The sequence below is a fragment of the Solenopsis invicta genome, chromosome 1, assembly GCF_016802725.1.
Source record: "Solenopsis invicta isolate M01_SB chromosome 1, UNIL_Sinv_3.0, whole genome shotgun sequence".
NCBI lineage: Eukaryota > Metazoa > Arthropoda > Insecta > Hymenoptera > Formicidae > Solenopsis > Solenopsis invicta.
This window is the reverse complement of record NC_052664.1, coordinates 23,839,033-23,859,720: the sequence shown is the minus strand read 5'-3', so window position 1 is coordinate 23,859,720 and position 20,688 is coordinate 23,839,033. Positions and strand designations below refer to the sequence as shown.

Sequence of the window (20,688 nt, the reverse complement as noted above, 5' to 3'; positions counted from 1 at the left end):
TTTATTATAAGCATCATTCATTCAAAATATTCAAAATGTATTTTGAATCTTAATAATTAAGTACTTTAATCACGAATATTAAGTTAAAACAAAAATTCGATTTGCTTATTGTTCTAATTTTTCTTTGATACAATTTTATAATATTCTTCAAAAAAACATATATAAATTTTCTTTTTTAATTTATAACGAGTTTTTTTCAAAAATTTGTAATGAGTATATTTTAAAAATAACTATTATTTATTAGATGAAAAAAAGTAAATTGAGGAATCGTTTTTTTGGCCATGGAATCGATATTTTTCTGTTTATGGCCTTTTTGATCTAGGGTCGGCAATCTAAAGAAAATAAACAATAATTTCTATTACAGATGTTTAACATTTAAAATATTTTTTAATTATATATTTATATCATTATTCAGTATATCTTTAATATGTGTATAATATTAAAATACACATTAAGAGTTATGTCAATCCATTAAATTATATATTTTTTTAGAGACACACAGAAAAATTATATATTTATTTATTTGAATAATTTATTAAAATAATTTAAATTATTAATTTATCAAAACAATGTGGTTAATAAAAATAATAAAAATATTATTAAAATGCAGTAATAGGTAAAATAAGGTTTTAATACATTATTGAAAGTTTCATATTATTTAAGATTTTATTTCAGCCTAATTCTGATCTTAATTTTAATAACAATATATAGATTTCATTAATAGGACGGAAAGCTTATTTTCCTAAAGTGACTTATATCATATCTAGTTTTAGATCTAGTAAACGATATTTTTAGATTAAAAGATAGAATCTGAAAGCGGTATTACTTGAGAAGCAGAAACAAAATGCCGAAATCATAACTAACTAATAAATTATTTTTACAGCAAGAAACTAAAAAAAGAATTACGTTAATGAAAATAAGAAGATAAATTTAATTAATTGAAAGTTCTATTGCGTGAAAAACTCTTCTTCACAAAGCAATTTCTTCTTCACACTTCAACGTTTTAAGCGTAAATGATATTTTTCAAATGTATATTATAGTATGTTATTAATCATAAATAGAAAATACATCATTTATTAAACATGGCCCAATCACAGACTTAATTTTAATGACAGTTTCTTTAACGTGAAACTTGGAATAGATTTTTTCCTAAAGTGGTATCACATGTAAAGATATTACTTTTTACAATAACTCCCTCATTTTTAAATGAGGCAGGAAGATATCTTACGAAGTATCACAGTAAGTTTGAATTGTATTTTATCTGAAATCCTGCCAACAAATGAAATTCTTATCACGATCACAGCTCCGTTTTATTTTTTTTTCCATCTGAAAAAGTGCATTGCATCGATACTCGAATTTTCAAAGTTAATTGTTGTCGCTTTTCCAATGTGCTGATTGGTTCTCATTCAGCGCTTACTTTATGAACGGTTGTCATCGCGAAGATCGCGTTTTTTGACCATGTGTATTGAGGGGTTAACAGTATAATATTGAATTTGTAATTTGTATAAAATTATGTAATTTCAAAAACTGCAGCGCGCGTCTGTTTTGTCTAGCTTCGGTAAAATCCTTAATTCCCAGTACTTTGTTCGAGTACTTGGAATTTTGTGTTTCGACCAATTGAGACGATGTCGAGTAGCCTTGTCTCGGGTCGGCACGGCGCCCCGCTGATCCGTATAGAAGTGTCTGGAGAATCAGTGAAACGAAATAGGCGACAAACAGGCGCGACACACTACCAGACATCTTGCACGCTTGTCATGCTGCAGATAGCGTGCTTCAAGAGCGGCGCGACAGGCGTGGGAGGTCGTCTCACGAAGAAATCCGACATGATAGACAAGAAGCTTATTGTAGAAGATAACATCTAATAATAAAATAAAAGTATGAGTGCGATAACAAAAAATTGAAAAAATACCTAGATAAAGATAAAATAAAAATCAGATATAAAATATACGACAAAAAGGTATAAAAACAACACATTAATAAAAAATTTATAAAATATTTGAATATTTTTTAAATATTCAACAAAATATTTTATAAATATTTTGTAATTTTAAACAGTTTAAACAGGTTAATTAAACAGATCATATAGATTTATTATAAATATAAAATATGTATAAAATATCACTAAAAAATATTTTTTTTTTAAATAGAGAATTAATTTTTTTACTTATATTTTTACTTAAATATTGAATAAAATAGCCTCTCTTGCAATAACATGTTGAATAAACATTTTATGATTTTTGTTGTTCATGCATATAAAATGTATATAATTTATGTAATATTTAAAAAATTAATAGTGATAAATATTTATGAAATTTAACATAAATATCATTTGTTAACTAAGAAAATGTTAATTGCAGATACAATTATTTATAAATAATTTTGTAAAATGCTATTAAATATTAGTGACACCCGACATCTCACATTCTTATCAAGTTAATTGTCAAGGTCAATTACCTTTTCATCAATCATACTATTTTATTTTATCATTTAATATTTTATTATTTATTTAATTGAATGGAAGTGGAAATAATGAGTGGAAATGATTGAAATTATTATTTTCACTTATAGGTTTTAGGTATAGGTATAAGTATACTCAATTTTATTTCTTCGAACATGATGGATATATTGAAATCTTTTTATTTAATATTTTATCAATATGACATGTTGCTTATAAAAATCGTCGAAAGATAAAAATCTTAAGCATTATTCAAGACATATTTTAAATAATGCTCGATTATCATATTTTCAATGAATCATGTGTATGGTTCCTTGAAAATTCGTGCACACGCTTTCACAAAACATTTATTGCGTAAGATTTAATTGCGACTATCGAATGCACTTGTTTCAAACAGAAAGATGTATTTTGTTTCTGTCAATTTTGTCCTTTCCTTAAAATAGTATCTCGCTGTGTGATTGCATTAATATTATTAAAAATTTTAGATAAACGTGGTAAGAATCTTGGTGTATAAAAATATTTCATATATGAAGTTTTCTACTTTCTTTACTAATAGACACGATGCATAAGGCATTCGATCGTTTGTGCTGTTGTACGAAACTAAACTTCTTTGGATGTACGTATACATGTATTGTTGTAAATATTGTATAATGTGTTAAAATGTTCTAAAAAACTGTTTTGTCTTATTATGTTACACAGTATATATCTTTGGTAATTAATTATACTAATATTATATAGTAAACACAACGCAAAAAGATGATCATTGACGATGGATAGCGAATATGAATTATTGCAATCGAAGTTTAAAGCATGTTCTTTGTACTTTTGCATTATCATATTGAAATGTAACAAAAAATGAGAAAAGAGATTGAAAAATTCATAATAATGGCGGTGATAAAAATGCTTGAAACAGAGATTGAATCAATATGATAAACAAAAATTTCACTATAACAAAATATGTTTTTAACATGGCAGTATCAGACATCACTGTCTTTTCATCTTTATTTTTCTTTTTTCTTTCATTCCAGCAATAAGCGTCTTTCAGCTTGCAATAATCTTTGCATTTTCAGATATTCTTTCGGTTTGTATGCAACGAATATCGAATCGGCCACATACGCATGTGCAGCTTGAGAAAAAATGAATAAACAATGAATACGAATCATATAGGTTTACGTTTATTGTTCATTCATTTTTATTCATATCAAATCTAATATTGTTATCACAAATATACATATATATATAGATATATACGCACCATGCACATTATATACATATATCTACTTTTTATATTGTACACTATATTATACAAATACAATTTATTGTATATATTATGCAATATATACAATATACACATATAGGAACAAATATATGCGATGCGCGATGGTGAGTAATTCGTCGTCGTCGATTTCGCACTTTTAAAGAAAGACAAATATATTGTATCTTCGCAAGCGAATACATATACATAAATGTAGTAAAGCTAAACGGGAAAACAGAAGACGCGCAAAATAAGAAACGATAGTACGACAATCAGATCTTATTTTTTAAGCATAATTGAAACGACTAGGCTTATAGTGAAACGAATTTTTTTCTAGAAAATGTCGATTCGAAGCTGGGTAGGATCCCGGACAGGGTCAACAGCATTTATAAATATTCGACATCGCTGACACTTTGTAGGTAAGTACGGTTGTAAACGCGATAAAAATGTTATGAAAAATATCACGAGTAATGCCACTGCATTTATAGCTCTACAAAGTTTCGCACCGAAATATATTTGTTATTACAATATATTTGCGACAATAATCATGTAAGATTTAAGATATGTAAAAATATATGCGTATTTCTTCGATGATTTTTATAGAAATCCTTAAATTTTATTTTTTATGTATTATTCGTAATTGTAAAATCACAAACTTTTTGATTTTTGTGTCTTAATTTTTTTTTACTTTTTAGTTTTACTTTTATCAACAATTTAGTTTTACTTATATATTTACATCTCAATTTCTCAATAACAAAATTGTCTCAGATTTCATTGCTCTGCTCGTCTAAAATCAATCCATCTTCCATTTTTATCTTTTATTAATAACAACGTCTAGGAACAATAAAGTATGTACATACATAGGGTATGCAAAACATTTTATCATTGCAAGCTCACATTAAATTTTTGCACATAGAATGTGAGGCCTTATTAAATTAAAAAATAAATTTCATATTATTTAAATTATTAAAATTTTTAATGCAAAGAGAGAAAGAGAAAGCGCTTTGCAAAATATTCATCCAAATTTAATATTTATACAAAATATTTATATGCAATCTTTGGGGCAGGTAGTAATCATAGACACATTTATGAATCTTTAAAATATCTCTTAATTAATATCTAATTATCTTGAACTCTCATAAACATTATTTTCATTTTATATATGTATATATAAACTTTATATATATACATATAGAATAACAAGTATAGATTTATGAGATAAATAGGGAAGATCATTGTTTCTTTTGCCATAAATACGCAAACGAAATGCAATGTAAACTTTTTGTGCTAATGAGCTACGGTTTCCTCTACATGATATGAAAATAATTTTTAGCTATTTTAAAGACCCCTAAACGTTTATTGTATATAAACGAAGAATAAGATGTGCAAATAATTATACAAATTCAAATTAAATTTTTATACATAAAATGTGAAGTCCTCAAAATGTAAAATGAGTTTCAACCTATGTTATTAGAACCTTTTACATTTTAGACCATTACAAAATAATAATAAACATAATAAATATACACAAATATATATATATACTTTAATGTGTTACATAATCGTTGTTCCGAACAACAATTTTAAAGTCACTTTCATCATTTCAATTATTCGCACATATTATTTTTCATAAAACATTTATTTCATGAAAATCCCCAGATGCAAAATATAACAATATTCTTCCGTTTGTATAATTATCACGGGTAATAATTACTGTGTCCAAGTGTGGAACTGTAATAATTGTGCAATTGGCACTGATACTCATAGAATCTCCTATAGTTATTCATATACCACGAATATATATCACTCGGGTAATCCGAATTGTAATACGTCGACGGAGTGAGGGTTACTTCTGGGACTTGCTTCGGCGAGAAGTCCAGCCAGGGTCTATGAAAACGCATCTCATTCTCGTCGTTCCCGTTCGTCAATGGTGATCTTAGATTCGCGGGAATCGGTACCCGCAGGTTTGCCGGTCCGGTAGGTACGCGTTGTTCATCGTTGTCTGCGTTACTCTCGACCGCGAGTCTTTTCGACGATTCTTGCGTTGAACTCTCCAAATTACTTTCCGAATTACTCCGTTCGCTCGCCTCGATACGACTTGATTCGGAGTCGTAAAAGGAGACGCTGTCCCCTTCGTCGTTCGTGTGACTGGAACCAAGTTGACTTTGTTGATCAGTCTGATTATACTTGCGTTTGAATCGCGATTGTCCCGTTACGCGAAAACCCTTCGCGAATGGATTATTATCGATCTTCAACTTCGTGATGTTCTCGTTCTGCAAAAATAATGTAAACGCAGGTGTTTTCGTTAGACGTAAATACGAAGAAACTATGCGCGGTTACTTTAAGTCCCCGAACACATTTTTTAGATGTGTATAAAAAAATAGTAAAATAAAATAATAAATAAAAAAAAAACAATTGAAATAACTTTTTATAGTTTCAACCCTTTACAGTTAGATAAACTATTTTTTGCAAATGAGCGAAGATCAAGTATTTGGTCTTCAGTTCAATTCTAATCAGATGGTTTAACACGAGTCAAAAAATTTTTATTAAATATTTATTTAATTGGAGAAATTTATAAAGATCAATATAGTGGACATAAATATAAGTTTGTCGATTATGATCATATACAAATTCAAATGCTTAAAAAATTATGCGATATGCTTATACCGCAACGCGAATTTTAACTTGAGATAGCAAAAGGTTAAATTATACAGTTCTTAAATTGTAAACATCGCGAAAGCAAAAAAAAATATCAATTTGACGTTTCGCTTTAGAATTTTATTTTATGCTACGTACTTGATATGCCGTTACTGCAATAAATTCTGTCTCCTTGAAAGTGAACGACGCGGCTGGATGAGAAAAAAGGTTGTAGATATGATCAAAAGTGTTGCAACGGATTATCCAGATCTTAGGAACGTACTTGTGCATCGATGTTAATACCACCTGTAACATAAATTTTCTTTTAGAATAACTTAAAATATATATAAAACTAAGATGAGAGCCACCTTCGATCGTAAAACGTAAACGTATGAGAGCCACCTAAATCGTAAAACTAAAATGAGCCAATGTCAAAAATTCATTGAACTCTTACTCATACAACACACAATATTAATAAAAGCTTTACAAAGTATTTAATAATTATTTGAATATTTTATAAATGTTTACTAAAATGGTTCGCAAATATTTTTTGTGATCTTAGACTAAACAGATCATAAAGATTTATCATATATATAAATATCGTAAAAATATTTATATAATATTTTAAAAAAATGAATAATTAATATTTATGAATATTTATCATAAATGCCGTCATGTGTGATCCTTATCACACTTATCAATTAAAAAAATATCAAAAACTGAGAACACATGAAAGTCATGCGCCATTTATAAATGAGTTTCGCTCTTTACGAATTTCTTATTTTCGAATGTTAAATGCGAAAAAAGGTTCGCCATTACGCAGTATCTGCATCGCGAAAGACGATCCCGAATAGAAGGGAGAGGGTGAAAGGGGGCATGAAAGAAGAGACCCTCTCTGTTAGTTGCAGATGAAGATGGGGGCGGAGGGCAGAAGGAAAGAGACGAAGCGCCGGGAATTTTATTAAATTCGTAATTAGTTTGAGGAACCGGGTAAAAGGGGCGCCGCTTTTTCGAGATAAGTTGGCGCCTCCACTAAAGAGGCCGACGGTAGACACAGACGCAATTCCCGAAAACCAGACTAAGCCCTGCAACCTTCCCGGAATCACATGTCTCCGCGCCACCGAAGATCTCTCGTACGAATCTAGAGCGAGATGCACCACTTCAATACGCGATCTGGTAGTCGTTATCGATGTTTCACTTTTTTCACGCGGTTAAGATATTTTTATATTTTAATAGGAAACATATTTCACATATATTTTTCTTCGACAAATCTTATTGAATCTGAAGAAATGAAATGCTAGATCTCCTCGTAATTGAAACAAATAGATGTGCACACAGAAATAGAAAAATATATAATTCTGTTTTTTTTTTATTTTTAAATCTAGTGTATTATTTTACTATTTAAATTGTTTTCCTTTTAATGTCCTTATATATATATTTTATAAATAACCTAAAACTAGTAACATTATTCATAATTACACCCGTAAACCCATGCGTCATCCAGATATAATTAACGTAGCAGTCAAAATGTTAGGCGATAGAAATATGTCCATACTATAAGCAAATCTATATTATCAGAGTTTTAAAAAAATCTTTAGATATATAAACAGAATTAACGAGACATTTCTGTTCGGTCTACTTCAAATGAAATATTTCTATTTCACGTAAAGCTCATTATCAAAACGTAACACTAAAAAAAAAATATAATTAAGCAGGATTATAATGAGTTTTGTATACATACTTGTACACAAATCTTTTATTTTTTTAATAAAAATTTCTGCTTAATAAACTTTTTGCTGTGTAACGAGAATATTAATTTCTTAATTATCTTTCTTTTATTTTTAATGTATATCTTAATAATTACAAGTCTCATATAAGAGAAATCCTGTTTGGAGTTGGTTGAGAAAAAAAGTTTGCTCAAGCGCTGAAGTGGGAAATAGTAACAACTCGTTATCAAAATTCTAGAATTCATTGTCAGAATCGATCATAATTGAAAATCTATTGACGTTTCTGTATTCGAACATAGTCGCTTTCCCTTTCTGGGAGATGATCTTTAGACGGATGATCTTCTTGACCTGATCACATCTTGCCTGTTTCTTGGTTGAAGGGAAAGGTGACAAAATTTAGATAAACGCGCAACAATGTGAATCTCTTGTTTGCCGCCGCTGTCTAGCCGCGGACCTTTGCGGATTAACGTTTTTCGTGCATGAATCGACTCGAATGGGTAATAATGAGGGGCAAAAGTGCCGCCGTGCTCTTCTGCGCGTTCTTTCTGCCGTCGACAAAGGTACCGTAAAACGACGTTCTTAACACCAACAGCGACGGTGGCTAGGAACTCTGTCGGCTCGTAAACAAACCCGTATATCGATTACAGAGTGTCGTGGAGCGTGTTAATCTGCTTGGGGCGCATAGACGTTGGATCAGCATCCGCGCCAATATGCCGCACCGTCTTGAGTAGCTTAAGTCTCCCCTAGAAAATGCACCACCGACCAGCGATCCTATTTTTTTCCAAAAGTGTCTCTAATCCTCAGCCGACCACAAGAAGCTTTTTCCGACCAAATTTCGTGAGAGAATAGTTGGAATACTCGCAAATATATTCACAATATAAATATTTCTACGTGTACTGCGTGAATCAATATTTTTTCATATTTTTTTCTCTTAGAACACGAGATTAGAGGTCAGAGAAACGAGTACAAATACAAACGTAAGTTGGAAATAAAGTTACGATCTATATTATCATTCTGACAATATGTGCAAATAATTATATACAAACGTTACAGACTTATTCGGGTTCGAATCCCACTTATCAGAAACATCTGACTATGTTCGATCGCTACCTCTCGGAAGGCAATGGCGAACCACCAAAAGTATCTTGCCTTCCCCCCCCCCCATGCAATATAAGCGGAAAAAATGTAACACGAGACTGGGATAGCGGAGATAGGAGTGGGAAACGAGAAAATAAGGATTTTTAAAAAGGCTGTCAAAACACCAAAGAACCAGATAAATAGTGAGTGACGGTCAGTGAATTTTCTTTCTCCTTTCATTTCCTCCAAAGAATTGTCTTATCTTTCGCTCGTAATCTCGACCCCATCCCATATATAATCTTTGTTTTATAAAAGGTTGACTTGATAACTGAAGGACATAAGTAAAAGAGAAATGATAACTCCTTTTGGGAATATTTTGTTTACAATTGCACTTACTATTAATAAGTTGTTATAATTACTATTAATTTGTTTACAACTGTTACAATTACTATAATAATTTAGTCACTGTACTTACGTTAGTATGGCGGTCGTTGATGTTATTGGTGAGCTTCAATTTGTTGAAGCTGATTGCACTGTTAAGCCAATGTTCCCCCGTCGCGGGACTGTCGGGATGAACGTAAATTCTGCGTTCGAAGGGATGCTGCGGCTCTGCCGGTCCCGCGACGCTCCAGCCACCCATATTAGCGGCACTCTTGTTCTCGTTGTCATATCCACAATATTTGTGTCGATGTTTGGAGGCTGCTGTTATCTCCATAGCGATACAATAATTGTCCCGCCTTTGTAAACCACTCACGTTTATTTGTATCGACGGGAACATACGTCTGTGAAAAAAGTTCAAACAAAAGTTTCCTAAATTGTTGTTCTGATAGCCAATCAGAGATTCAGGTTTCAAAATCTTATCCGCTTCTCAAACGCACATTTGAGATATATTCGTAAAAACGATAATTTAAAAACGATAAACCATGGCGAAAGCAATATAACTCCTCTTTACCTGAAGCAAAAATTTTTTTGAAGAAACAAAATACTCCAGAAGTCAACTCCAGGGCGACAAAAAATAAAAAAAATAAAAAAAAAGAGGACAGCTCAGCCCTTTGGTTATGGTGCGCTTGAAATAAAAAGCTAGACCGCTGTCTACGGATCATTATTACAAATCAATCCCTAAAACAGGATACTACAGGATTATTAGAACTATCATAAATCTCCTGCAGTTGCCCATCACCTTCCCTTTGCCACCATGTAAAAATCACAAAAAGTACGGCTGAGAATTGTAAACAGCTATCACTTTTTATTTTGAATGTATCGTAGGATTTATCGTAGAATTTATCGTCCTTTTTTTTATTTTTTTTGCCATTTCGGAATTGATTTCTGTATCACTACGAAGTGCTTATGAGCATTTTAATTCCGCGAATAAATGAATGTTCTTCTATAAAATTAATATTTTTGTATTTTGTTAATATTAAATGAAGTGAGCTTTAATTGTTTCAATTATCATCGAAGTTATCTCAACTTCGTCCCATATAATTAGGATGATTTCAATGACATATAAAGCAATACCATTGAGACTGATTTAATGTTTAAAAAACAAATTTATTATCAATTATTCTAATTTCAGATGTCAGATAAGTCCATTTATTTAAAAACTTATTTTTATTTAAAGCTTTCAAATGAAAAAATTTAATTGTATATTTCCTCGGAAGTGAAATATAGAATATTTCGAAATAAATAACGATAATTCACGAAAGATTCCGAGCTAATAATTATCTGGTGTACACCAGATCAGTTTGACACTAAATATCCATACCAAAATGCTCGATGTGCTTGCTAATGAAGATGCTATGTGATTTAATGCTTAGTACGCGTATCGTAGTACTCAGTGTAAGATAGATAAGTGACTTCATTAGACACTAATTGTCTAAGGATGACACAGAAGTCACGATCAGAAATAACGCATGTGCGTGTAGCCATTTTGCGGATGACTTTTGCCTTTACGAGACGAAAGTTATCTTTTAATGCTCGAAAAAGAGATTCTGTTTCGTGCAGGTAGCATTCGCGCACTTTCTACGAAAGAACAAAGGTCTTCGAGGGCTTCGTTAGTCATTAACGTGCCGGCGATTAACGTGCCGGCGACGGATGGGCGTCGCCGAGAGGTCCACGCGACGTGAAGTTCGCTTCTGTTACTACGCTGCTCTTCCAAAACTTTCACCCTCGTCAACTAGTTTTTCCGGCTGCGCAAATATTCCTGCGGAAGGTCAAATCCAAGGGCCGCCGCGCCGTCCCGTTTGCCTACCTAATTGCGGTTTTTCTCGCCGGCCACGTTTTGCATTTGCCTTCGTATCGAGGCGGCGGACTACAAAGAATTTACACGCCCGTTCACCTACTTCAGTGCTATATTGTCAATAGTATACTTCAACAGGTATAAAGGACCATAGCACTCCGAGATGTGACTTTTCGATAATATAACAATTGTTTTTTATCATCTCAAGACGATAAACAAAAATCCTGAGTCATTATACATTATCGAGGATGGCAACCATTACTTTTCTTTGAATTTCTCGAGACGCACCGTTATAGAAGTTCTGATCGTTTTTCATTCGACTTTTTTTTGTAGAAATTTAACCTTTAAGTAGGTAGATAGGGTTGCTGACAACACCCTAAAGAAATATTATTATTGTCATATTTTTCATTAATAAATTGTTATACTTAATACAAACTGAACAAGAATGCCTTCTACGATCGCAGCTAGGTCTTTGTGCTTGTATTGTTTGTGTGATTTTATATACTTTCCTTGTTATATTTAAATTTACATTAGTTAAACCCTAGGAGACAGAGGAATGTAAAGAAATGAACGTCAAGACTTGTGGATAATACTTTTTTCTTTTCCAAAACAAGTTTTCTAATCCTACATTTCTTCGTTGCCCTCCTGGGATGCTAGCTATGGCCCCACCCACCAATCTACTTATGGATTAACACCGGCAGTATTAAATTGACTAGTGATCGATTACTTATTTGACATTCAAAATAAGTAATTAATCACCGGCCAATTTAATACCGCCAATATTAATTTTCTGTAAAGGTTGTATACCATCATCATGGCGCAATCCGGAATCCCATCCTTTATTTTAAGTGTCTCTTTTCTTTATTATTATTATTATTATTATTCCAGATTAAATAATAATCGAAGACTGAACGAAGTCTCTCGAGAAGCGGTCTAAAAGGTGAACCATTACGACGGCTATCGGGTGCTCGTGCCGCTGCGACAGACGTATCTGGTTTAAGGAGCCTCTTGTAATTACGCGGCGATGAGATAACGTCTGCAGTGGTGTGATATAATTTTTCAGTGGCACGAGCTCTGGTCTGGATTCCAGCCTCCCGGTTGTAGGGCCATTAAAAAATCGCATGGACTATCTCCTCGTGAGAAGCGTCTGTTCGACACGCGTCTGCTCGACACGACCTCCGACATGTATCGATGTGTAATAAAAATGATAAAAGTAAAAACGGTAAACACATACGTTCTCGTAAGCTTAGCTCGCTCAAAACCGTGTTCTACGTCTGTTTCTTGATTTTTCATATACTATTGTTGAATTTATTATTTTACTGTTTTGTTAAGACATTCGTAGTCATGAGATTTATTTGAAATTTACGTTTATTTTTTAATACCTTCCGTTTTCTTCTCCAATGAATAATGTAATCAACAATTCGTTTCTCTACTCAGATCAATTTTAAAGAATTTTCTAAAAGAGAGATTTTTCTTTTCAACTCTGAGAAAGATTTCTGTGAAGATACGAGGATGATTTTTCATGTCAATCTCAAAAGATAATCTTACAACTTCTGACAATGGAATCAACTATTATATTCTGTTTCTTGTAACTGAAACTCATTAAATCTCAGGAAAAATTCAGACATATGATACATGTCCTTTAACTTGGAATATTTGTTTCTTTATTTTTCACTTCCACCCGTATTTCACTTTTTCGTACGCTAGTCAAAACGAAAAAAGGATTACCTGTCGTTTGTCACTTCTATACATTTTTTTTTTTTCTTTTATTATCGCAGTCGTTATTGAAGGGACCCAGGGCCAACGAAAATAAACCGTGTCAAATGGAAATCCAAATAAAACTGAGTAAAAAATGAAAAGAAAAAATTTCTAATAAAATCGAAAGTAATGGAACACGATTATATGATATATACGAATACGTATCGTGATGAGGATTATGAGGAATACGAATCGTGCGAGCATCGAGTTCGCAAGATCTGAGAGGGAAGGAGGAAAAAGAGAGAGAAAAGAAGCACGTGGTAGGCACGTGTATTGCAGAGAGACGCCGGAAGAGACGTGGACAGATAGACACCTTCGTCGCTATTGTCGCAGTTAGACCGCCCCGGAGAAGATAAACACGTGTTTCCAACTTTTTTTTTCCTCGGAGCGCTGATCACCCGCTTGCGATCCGTCAGCTCGTTAAAAGTACAATCAATGGCCAAGCTGCATCGACCAAGAGAGACTTTAGGTGGTCCAGAGTCGTGTAATAAGATATTTGACGTATAACCTTACAAAAATGTAGGATGTTTTCCTTGAAAGAAATTCCGGGAAGTGCGATTTTTTTTTGGAAAATACAATTTCTCAAAGTAACGCAGCGAAATATTTCTTTTACTTTTGTTGCAAACAGATGTGGAAAAAAATGCAAAAGAGGTAAAGTAAAAAATTGATTAACAAAATAAATATTTAAAAAAATATATTAGAAAATACTCTGTATGCAAATAAACTACATAGTGTAAATAATGATTGATTTCGAAATGTTCAAATTTATGAAATGTAAAACTGTCTTGAAGAGAGAGCCCATTTTTAATCAGAAGACATTTCTATTAATATATTTTTTTTAAAAACCTGTTTCTAAGACATCACTGTATATGTACAATTTTAAAGAACATCCACACACTATATTATTTATTATAAATTTGCATTTACAATTTCATGTCGCGCATATCAGAGGAAGGGGCAAACGAATAATTTTCCTTGGCAAATCTTCGTACGTGAAATACGCATAGATGACATAAAGTCTAGTCGTCGGATAGCTTCCAACGAGTCACAAATGGCCATAAGCGACTACAAATCTCTTCGTGATCGCTCTTCCTTCCGCCCTTCCGGTTTTCACGCCCACGCAACGTCGATATATAACACGAAAGCATGGCGCGTGATACCGCGCGCGTTATCTGCTTAAAGCCACGCAAAATTCTACGTATGCTTATCGCGACAATTTACCGCCCCATCTGAGAAGAAATTCCGTCCGATAACTTCTTCGGTGAAAGCCGATCGGTTAATGAAAGCGATAAATCTAAGTGACATTTTTCTACACGCCTGCCCTTGTAACGCGTCGAAATAATTGCCATTTTGTTTTTTTTTTTCTAAAGGTACGAAAACTGCATTATTAATCATTTATAACGCCTACCTCGATCGAGACGAACAATAAATTCTATAGGCATACCGTCATGGTACCTTTTGTGACAAACACCTCCTGTGAGACTAATAGGATTGTCGTCACTCCGCCCTGTCTGCCCGTCTGTTTAAGTTAAAAACGACCCTTCGCACGTCCTTAGGAAAATTACCAAAATGCGTCAGACCGAATTTCGGAAGCGACGCGAGCGAAAAAATTAATATCAGGACGCTTAAATATCCATAACATATTAATTTCTTCACTAAAAAAAAAGTTTAGCATGCAAGTTCGATCATAATTGCATGGTAAAATAATTACAGTCGGGAGCTCCATTTATGTAGTTATTATTACTATAATGTTAATAATAACTTTATAGTTCTATCAACAATAAAAAAATTTGCTATAACTTTTGATAATTTCAAATATTAATATAGTGTAAAATATCAAGATATAGGTGGTAAAAATAACATAATTTTATATAATAAATGCAATCGCAATTACAGTGGCTATATGTTTAACTATTCGTTTATTATTTACGTAGTAATAGCTAATAACTGTATTTTGCAAAATTAAAATAACTATAAATATATAATTGGTTTCGAAAATTAATGATTACTGCAATCATTTTTTTCCTCTCAGTGTTAAACGAGAATGGATCGCGTTTTATTACATGAATCAGAACATTGCATGTACGGAAAAACATGTCTCTAAATCATTTTGGTCAATTTAATTTCATCTTCACGCTAATCTTTCACGTATATTTGATTGATTGGGAAAAAAAAACATTGAAGTAAAGCGTTCGTACAACCATTTACTATAGTGATATAATTGGTTAAAATTTTTTCCAACGTGATATTAAAATGAAATATGGCAAATCTTTTTGAGACACTACCACCATGGTACGCAGCATTACTTCCATACCTGTATCGTTATTCTTTTTCAGAAAGAGCAATTCTTTTTACTTCTATATACCAGTTGTAAAAATCACAAGACTTTAAAATAGAAGAGTGCTGCATAGATTTACTTGGAACTTAATGTACGTCTGCTTTAAATGTGAAACCTGCGAAACGCTCAACAACAATGATTCTCTTTCGGCTTAAAAACACGATTGATCTTTGCCGACCATACGTCAACCAGAAGAAATTTTAGGTGGTCGTAGGTAGGTAGTTAGGTAGGTAGTGACAAAGTGAGCTCGACGCATGAAAGTGTAAACTGTCTTCCAAACGAAAGCTTTCAAAAAGAAGGAACTCTCAAAATTGGGAGTAGTGACGAATGTCTTTTCAATCCCGAGATCTGATGTTCTGTTAGAAGCATTCCGAAGTGAGAATTTTCGACTGTATTTCTTCGTATCGTCGGCTAGCAAATCGGCGATAAGGAATGATGCGTATTACGTTTTTTGCAGAATCCTCGCAGCAGGATCCATTGTTTCGTGAAGATATCGCGAGGCGGTGGCTGCAAGAGCGCCGGCGTGGCGCCCGACTCGCAGCCTCCGGTTGCAGACAGTGTGTGGGAGTGGTCGCAGCGGCGGCGGCGTCTCTCCGGTGCACCTCTCACGGGCGCCGAGACAAGAAGAGGTCTCGAGGGAAGTATCTCGTCGTGCTTGTCGTGCTTGTCCAATTGAAAGCACGGGCGCCACCGCGGAGCGCCACTCAGACGCGTCGGGATGCGCGCGACAACGCGAATAATTATTGTTACGATCGTTATAACAGGATTTTCATATCTTACATCACCGTTCATTATCGAGATTTCTTTGTTTGTACCCATCGTAGGAGGAGGATATTAAGAGAATTTTAGGGATTGTTACGACTGTTTTGTTATATTTGTCTATCAGCTTAAAAAAAGCAGCGAAATGATGATAATGAAGATTCAAGGTACTCACCGGCCAGACTTTGTAATAATCATTTCTGTATTTTGCTCGTGGAATTGCTGCCAGAGATCTCGATTAACCAATTCCACTTTGACTCCCATCAACATTGTAGGTTTCGGTTGAAATGCCCATCTGTGTGCGTTCATCCTCTCACCTGAAAATTGAGCACAAGTAATAACGATTAATCAACGGGTATAAAAAAAATATACATGTAAAAAGAAACAGTATTAAACATTAATATTAAAGTTAATATAATTTAACAATCATCATATACACATATCAACAATGATAGTTTTATTGCTTATATTTAATCTTTTTTTGAAGAATTTGATGATTCTAAATTTTAGCAAAATATATATTTTTAAAAACAAAAATTAAAATAATTAACCGAACGTCAAAGCCAAAGTAGATGTTAATGCTAATGAGATTATTTATTTTTAATTTTTTACACGCAGTTTAAACGCAAACGTTTCGAACCTTGTATCATGTGCCTTCTCCTCAGTGTCGTATCGTTACAAAATTTAGTTTTATACACACATAAAGTTTTATTATATAGATAAATTTTATTATTAAATTAGATATATTGTATGCTTATGCAATTCAATAATGAACTAAATTAAACATTATTTATTTTAAATATGTTTAAATATCAGTTACTAACATCAAGATGCTAATCTTGAGCAATCTACCTTACAGCTTACGAATTAGAAATTCGCAAGTTTTAAATCAGAGTACTCAAAACAATTATAATATAGATTATTAAATTTAATATTTTGTTTGTAAATTAAATTCACGTGAAAAAAATATTGTTTTTTTTTATATGGAAATGTATTTTTCTTATATAGATAAATTTTTAACTTGAAAAAAAAGTTAATAAATTAAAGTTTATGTGTTTTAAAAATAACTAGATAAAGTTAAAAATTAAATCACAAATTAAGTTAAGTTAAAAGTTATTAACTGTTAACTATTTAACTACTTACTATCTAACCTGATTGTGGATAATATAAAAGAGAAAAATTTGTATTATAAATAATATGGAAAAAAATCTATTTTAAATAATATGAAGAAAAAATGTAATCATAGTGCATATATTATAGATATAAATATATATGGATAATATAAACAATGATAAGACAGCAATATTTCTTCAATTTTCTGTTAACGATTAAAAAAAATCATGTAAACACGTACAAACTAAACTTCGAGAATGTCAGAAAAAAAAGAAGGGAACTGGGAAAGGGACAACAATAATATACAAATATTAAGACTGCGTTGAGAGTTCTGGAATACTATTTAACGACGACCTTTCGCCACTATCTTACGCGACACAAATTGCCAATAGCGCGCGAGCGGCATTTCTTCTGAAGAAACTACGCTAAGGGTGAATAGAAAAAAAATTGGCGTGGGTGAAGTAGCACAAATACCAGAGCAGCGGGGCTACCCTTTACAACGCCATCATCGACCACCGCACTTGTCTCATATGGACACAGTTGTCCCGCAGTGAAAAGCCATTCCACAGTAGGTAGATAACGATTTTGCGCTTCACTGAAGGTCGGTTCCTTTCATCCTTCACAGAACGATGAAGGCGCTCGTGGTGCTCATTGTTACTATGAGCCGCATTACACGGAGTATTTAGCAATTGATATGGTGTGACCGAGAAGAACATGACCTCCCTCATTATAATGCAAATCAATTCGCGAGAACAATCTTTTTCTTCTAAGAATCGTAAATAAGACAGGCTCATTGTCAGTATTCACTTTTCACCATGCAGCATTGACGAGCAAAACTTATTTTACCGACGAGATATTTAACTGTTACACAAATTATTTCCTCCACAAAATAGATCCTTTTCAAGTTGAAAATTTATTAGAATTTAGTCGTCGCGCTGAGAACTTTTAGTAAAAGCATTACAATTGTTCCAATAATATGACAGTTTAGTTAAATTAATTTTGAAAAGGGAACGAAGATAAAAGTAAAATTAAATCAAGTGGGAAATTGATATGAACAAATTTGTTCCCAATTGAAAATTTATTATAAAATCGAACAGTAAAAATTTTCGTATTAAAAACAATATAATAGTTTGGATGATACCACGATCTAAATATAGTATATTCAAATTAATTTTGAAGCATGAAGACAACATGAAGAGATACTGGCTGCGTTCGCTTTGACGCTCACAGCGCTTGTAAACATCATTTATCCTTGTTTAATATTTGTAAACAAAATGAAATAATAATGCTTACAGCGCTGCGAGTGCCAAAGCGAATGCAGCCACTGATCCGAGTCGGAAGATTATAAATCGCAAATTATATTTTAAAATCTTTTACATCAAATCGGTATAAAATTGGCGTTCTTAACACGGAAATATCATACTGTATCGTATCTAATTATGTTAAAAATTTAAAATCCTGCACTAACTTCTCGATTGTTTTCATCACATTTGGTTCATTGCAAAACGGGTTGAAATTATTGATAATAATAATATACCTAATTTATGTTGTAGAGTGATCGATGACTGCGCGAAGAATGGTGGCAGCTGCATGAGAGATGCGTTGTCCATATCCTGAAGAAACATTTCCGAGGACCACGTTTTTTCTCTCAATTGATCGCCGGTGTAAAGCAACGTGTAAAGAAATGTTCCAAACGAACGTTGAAAACACATACACCTCTCGACACTTGGAACAGAACTGAGACGACTTGCCGCAGTTGCTTCAGACAAAATCAGTGCAATCCTCGGACCCGGACATCACTCACGTGCTCATTGGTTGGTGTCCGCCCTTACGGATTGCTGCACCGCCTACGCGAACTCGATTGGCTACTATATAAATAAGTGGAGAGGGAAAACTTAAACGCGCCAAAAGTATCGCCGGAATGACGCCTTACAGGCGATGAACATAGCACTCAGCAAAAGAAAAGAAAAAAATTGAGAAAAAAAAAGAGAAGAAAAATAGTAAGAAAGCATGATGTGTCAGCATATGACTTAGAAGAGGAGGCAGAGAACTTTTCACTCCTCCCCCCAATAAAATTATTTGCGCCCCCCCAATAATTTATATTTTTTCGTTTCTTAACAAAAGATTTGTGTAACAACTGCAAATAATTTCTATGGGGGCTAAACGTTTTCTTCTTTAGGAAGATTACGAACTTAATTTGCGAAGTACTTTATGTCGCAATATTAGTTAAAGCATTTTACCTGCTACATATGGAAGAAGTAATGAAATTAGATTTAAATGTTAATTATTGCTGACGAATTTATTAATTGAAATAAAATACCATGTGCAAACTTTTTAATAGGATAAATTAAGTCTTTTTTCTCGATTTTTGATTATTTTTGGTATCATTTTTAATGTTAAAATATAATAATTTATCAGTAAAAATAAACAAATAATATTTACATTAAATTAAATTAAATAATACATTGACACGTATATTTTTATTTATTTATCTTAAAATACTTCAAAACTAATTATTTGTATGTTATCATCTTTATTTATCTGTAAATTTATTTTAACATTATTAATTATTGTTAACATTCACGTTATTTTAACATTAAAAAGTGTTGAATTTAATCAATTTAACACAAAACATTAAAATAATATAATCGCATCATGTTAAATTAACAGTCGAATATGTTAAAAATTCAACATAAAAATTTTAACAAGGACCAATTTTAACACAAATACAAAATGTTTTTTATTATGTATGCTATATTTTTATAAATATACATATATGTGTATTATCACATATAAATTTCACTAACAATAAGAAAAATATTCTATTGAGTAAATAGAATAAGAGTGCCACCAGCAGGCGTCAATTTCAACGACTGTAAGCCGTCGCGAAAAATTGACAAGTGCATCTAATGACCGCGTCGAGATCGTTATCGCCATTTCCACCAGACACCGACCCTGCACGGATTTATATCGCGTGGATTTATATCGCGTGTTCCCGCAGGCCTCGTCATACGTTCCCCTTATGAGCATCGCGCATGAAACAGTACATGGAATTGTCACTACAAATTACAGAATCCGGCGGGTAGACAGACAACTGTAAACGGTTTGCCCTGGAGCTGACAATGAGACAACGAGGAAAAGAGAATAAAATAACACAATAAGCATGCTTAATAGAATTTTTTATATCGTTTATCATTGATAGTAATAGCAAAAGGAGGATGTTAAAAATAGGCCATTTTTCACCTTGATGCGTCACCTAAATTATATTTATTGAAAACTGTTTGTGGATTTCTTTAAAAGCAGAAAATAATAATTATTTGTTTATACTTTTTT

The 20,688-nt window shown here is 32.6% G+C and overlaps 1 protein-coding gene across 1 annotated transcript; it reads right to left on the bottom strand.

Moving 5' to 3' along the window:
• Nucleotides 1–5,051: 5,051 nt before the first annotated feature.
• LOC105193283 (T-box transcription factor TBX3) lies at nt 5,052–19,309 on the bottom strand. Its single transcript, XM_011157680.3, has 5 exons — nt 18,893–19,309; nt 16,418–16,559; nt 9,627–9,933; nt 6,507–6,653; nt 5,052–5,983 (listed from the first exon to the last, which is right to left on the bottom strand). Exons 1-5 carry the CDS (start codon nt 19,065–19,067, stop codon nt 5,408–5,410), a joined length of 1,347 nt encoding a protein of 448 aa, XP_011155982.2. The 5' UTR covers nt 19,068–19,309; the 3' UTR covers nt 5,052–5,407.
• Nucleotides 19,310–20,688: the final 1,379 nt, after the last annotated feature.

Bases quoted from the DNA above. Each gene is read 5' to 3' on its own strand.
- LOC105193283 (XM_011157680.3), bottom strand. From the start codon at position 19,067: ATGTGTTTTCAACGTTCGTTTGGAACATTTCTTTACACGTTGCTTTAC. The intron at 6,654-9,626 runs GTAAGTACAGTG...TTTATGTTACAG, and splicing joins TCAACGACCGCCATACTAAC to GTGGTATTAACATCGATGCA. The intron at 5,984-6,506 runs GTACGTAGCATA...TTATTTTTGCAG, and splicing joins TTGCAGTAACGGCATATCAA to AACGAGAACATCACGAAGTT.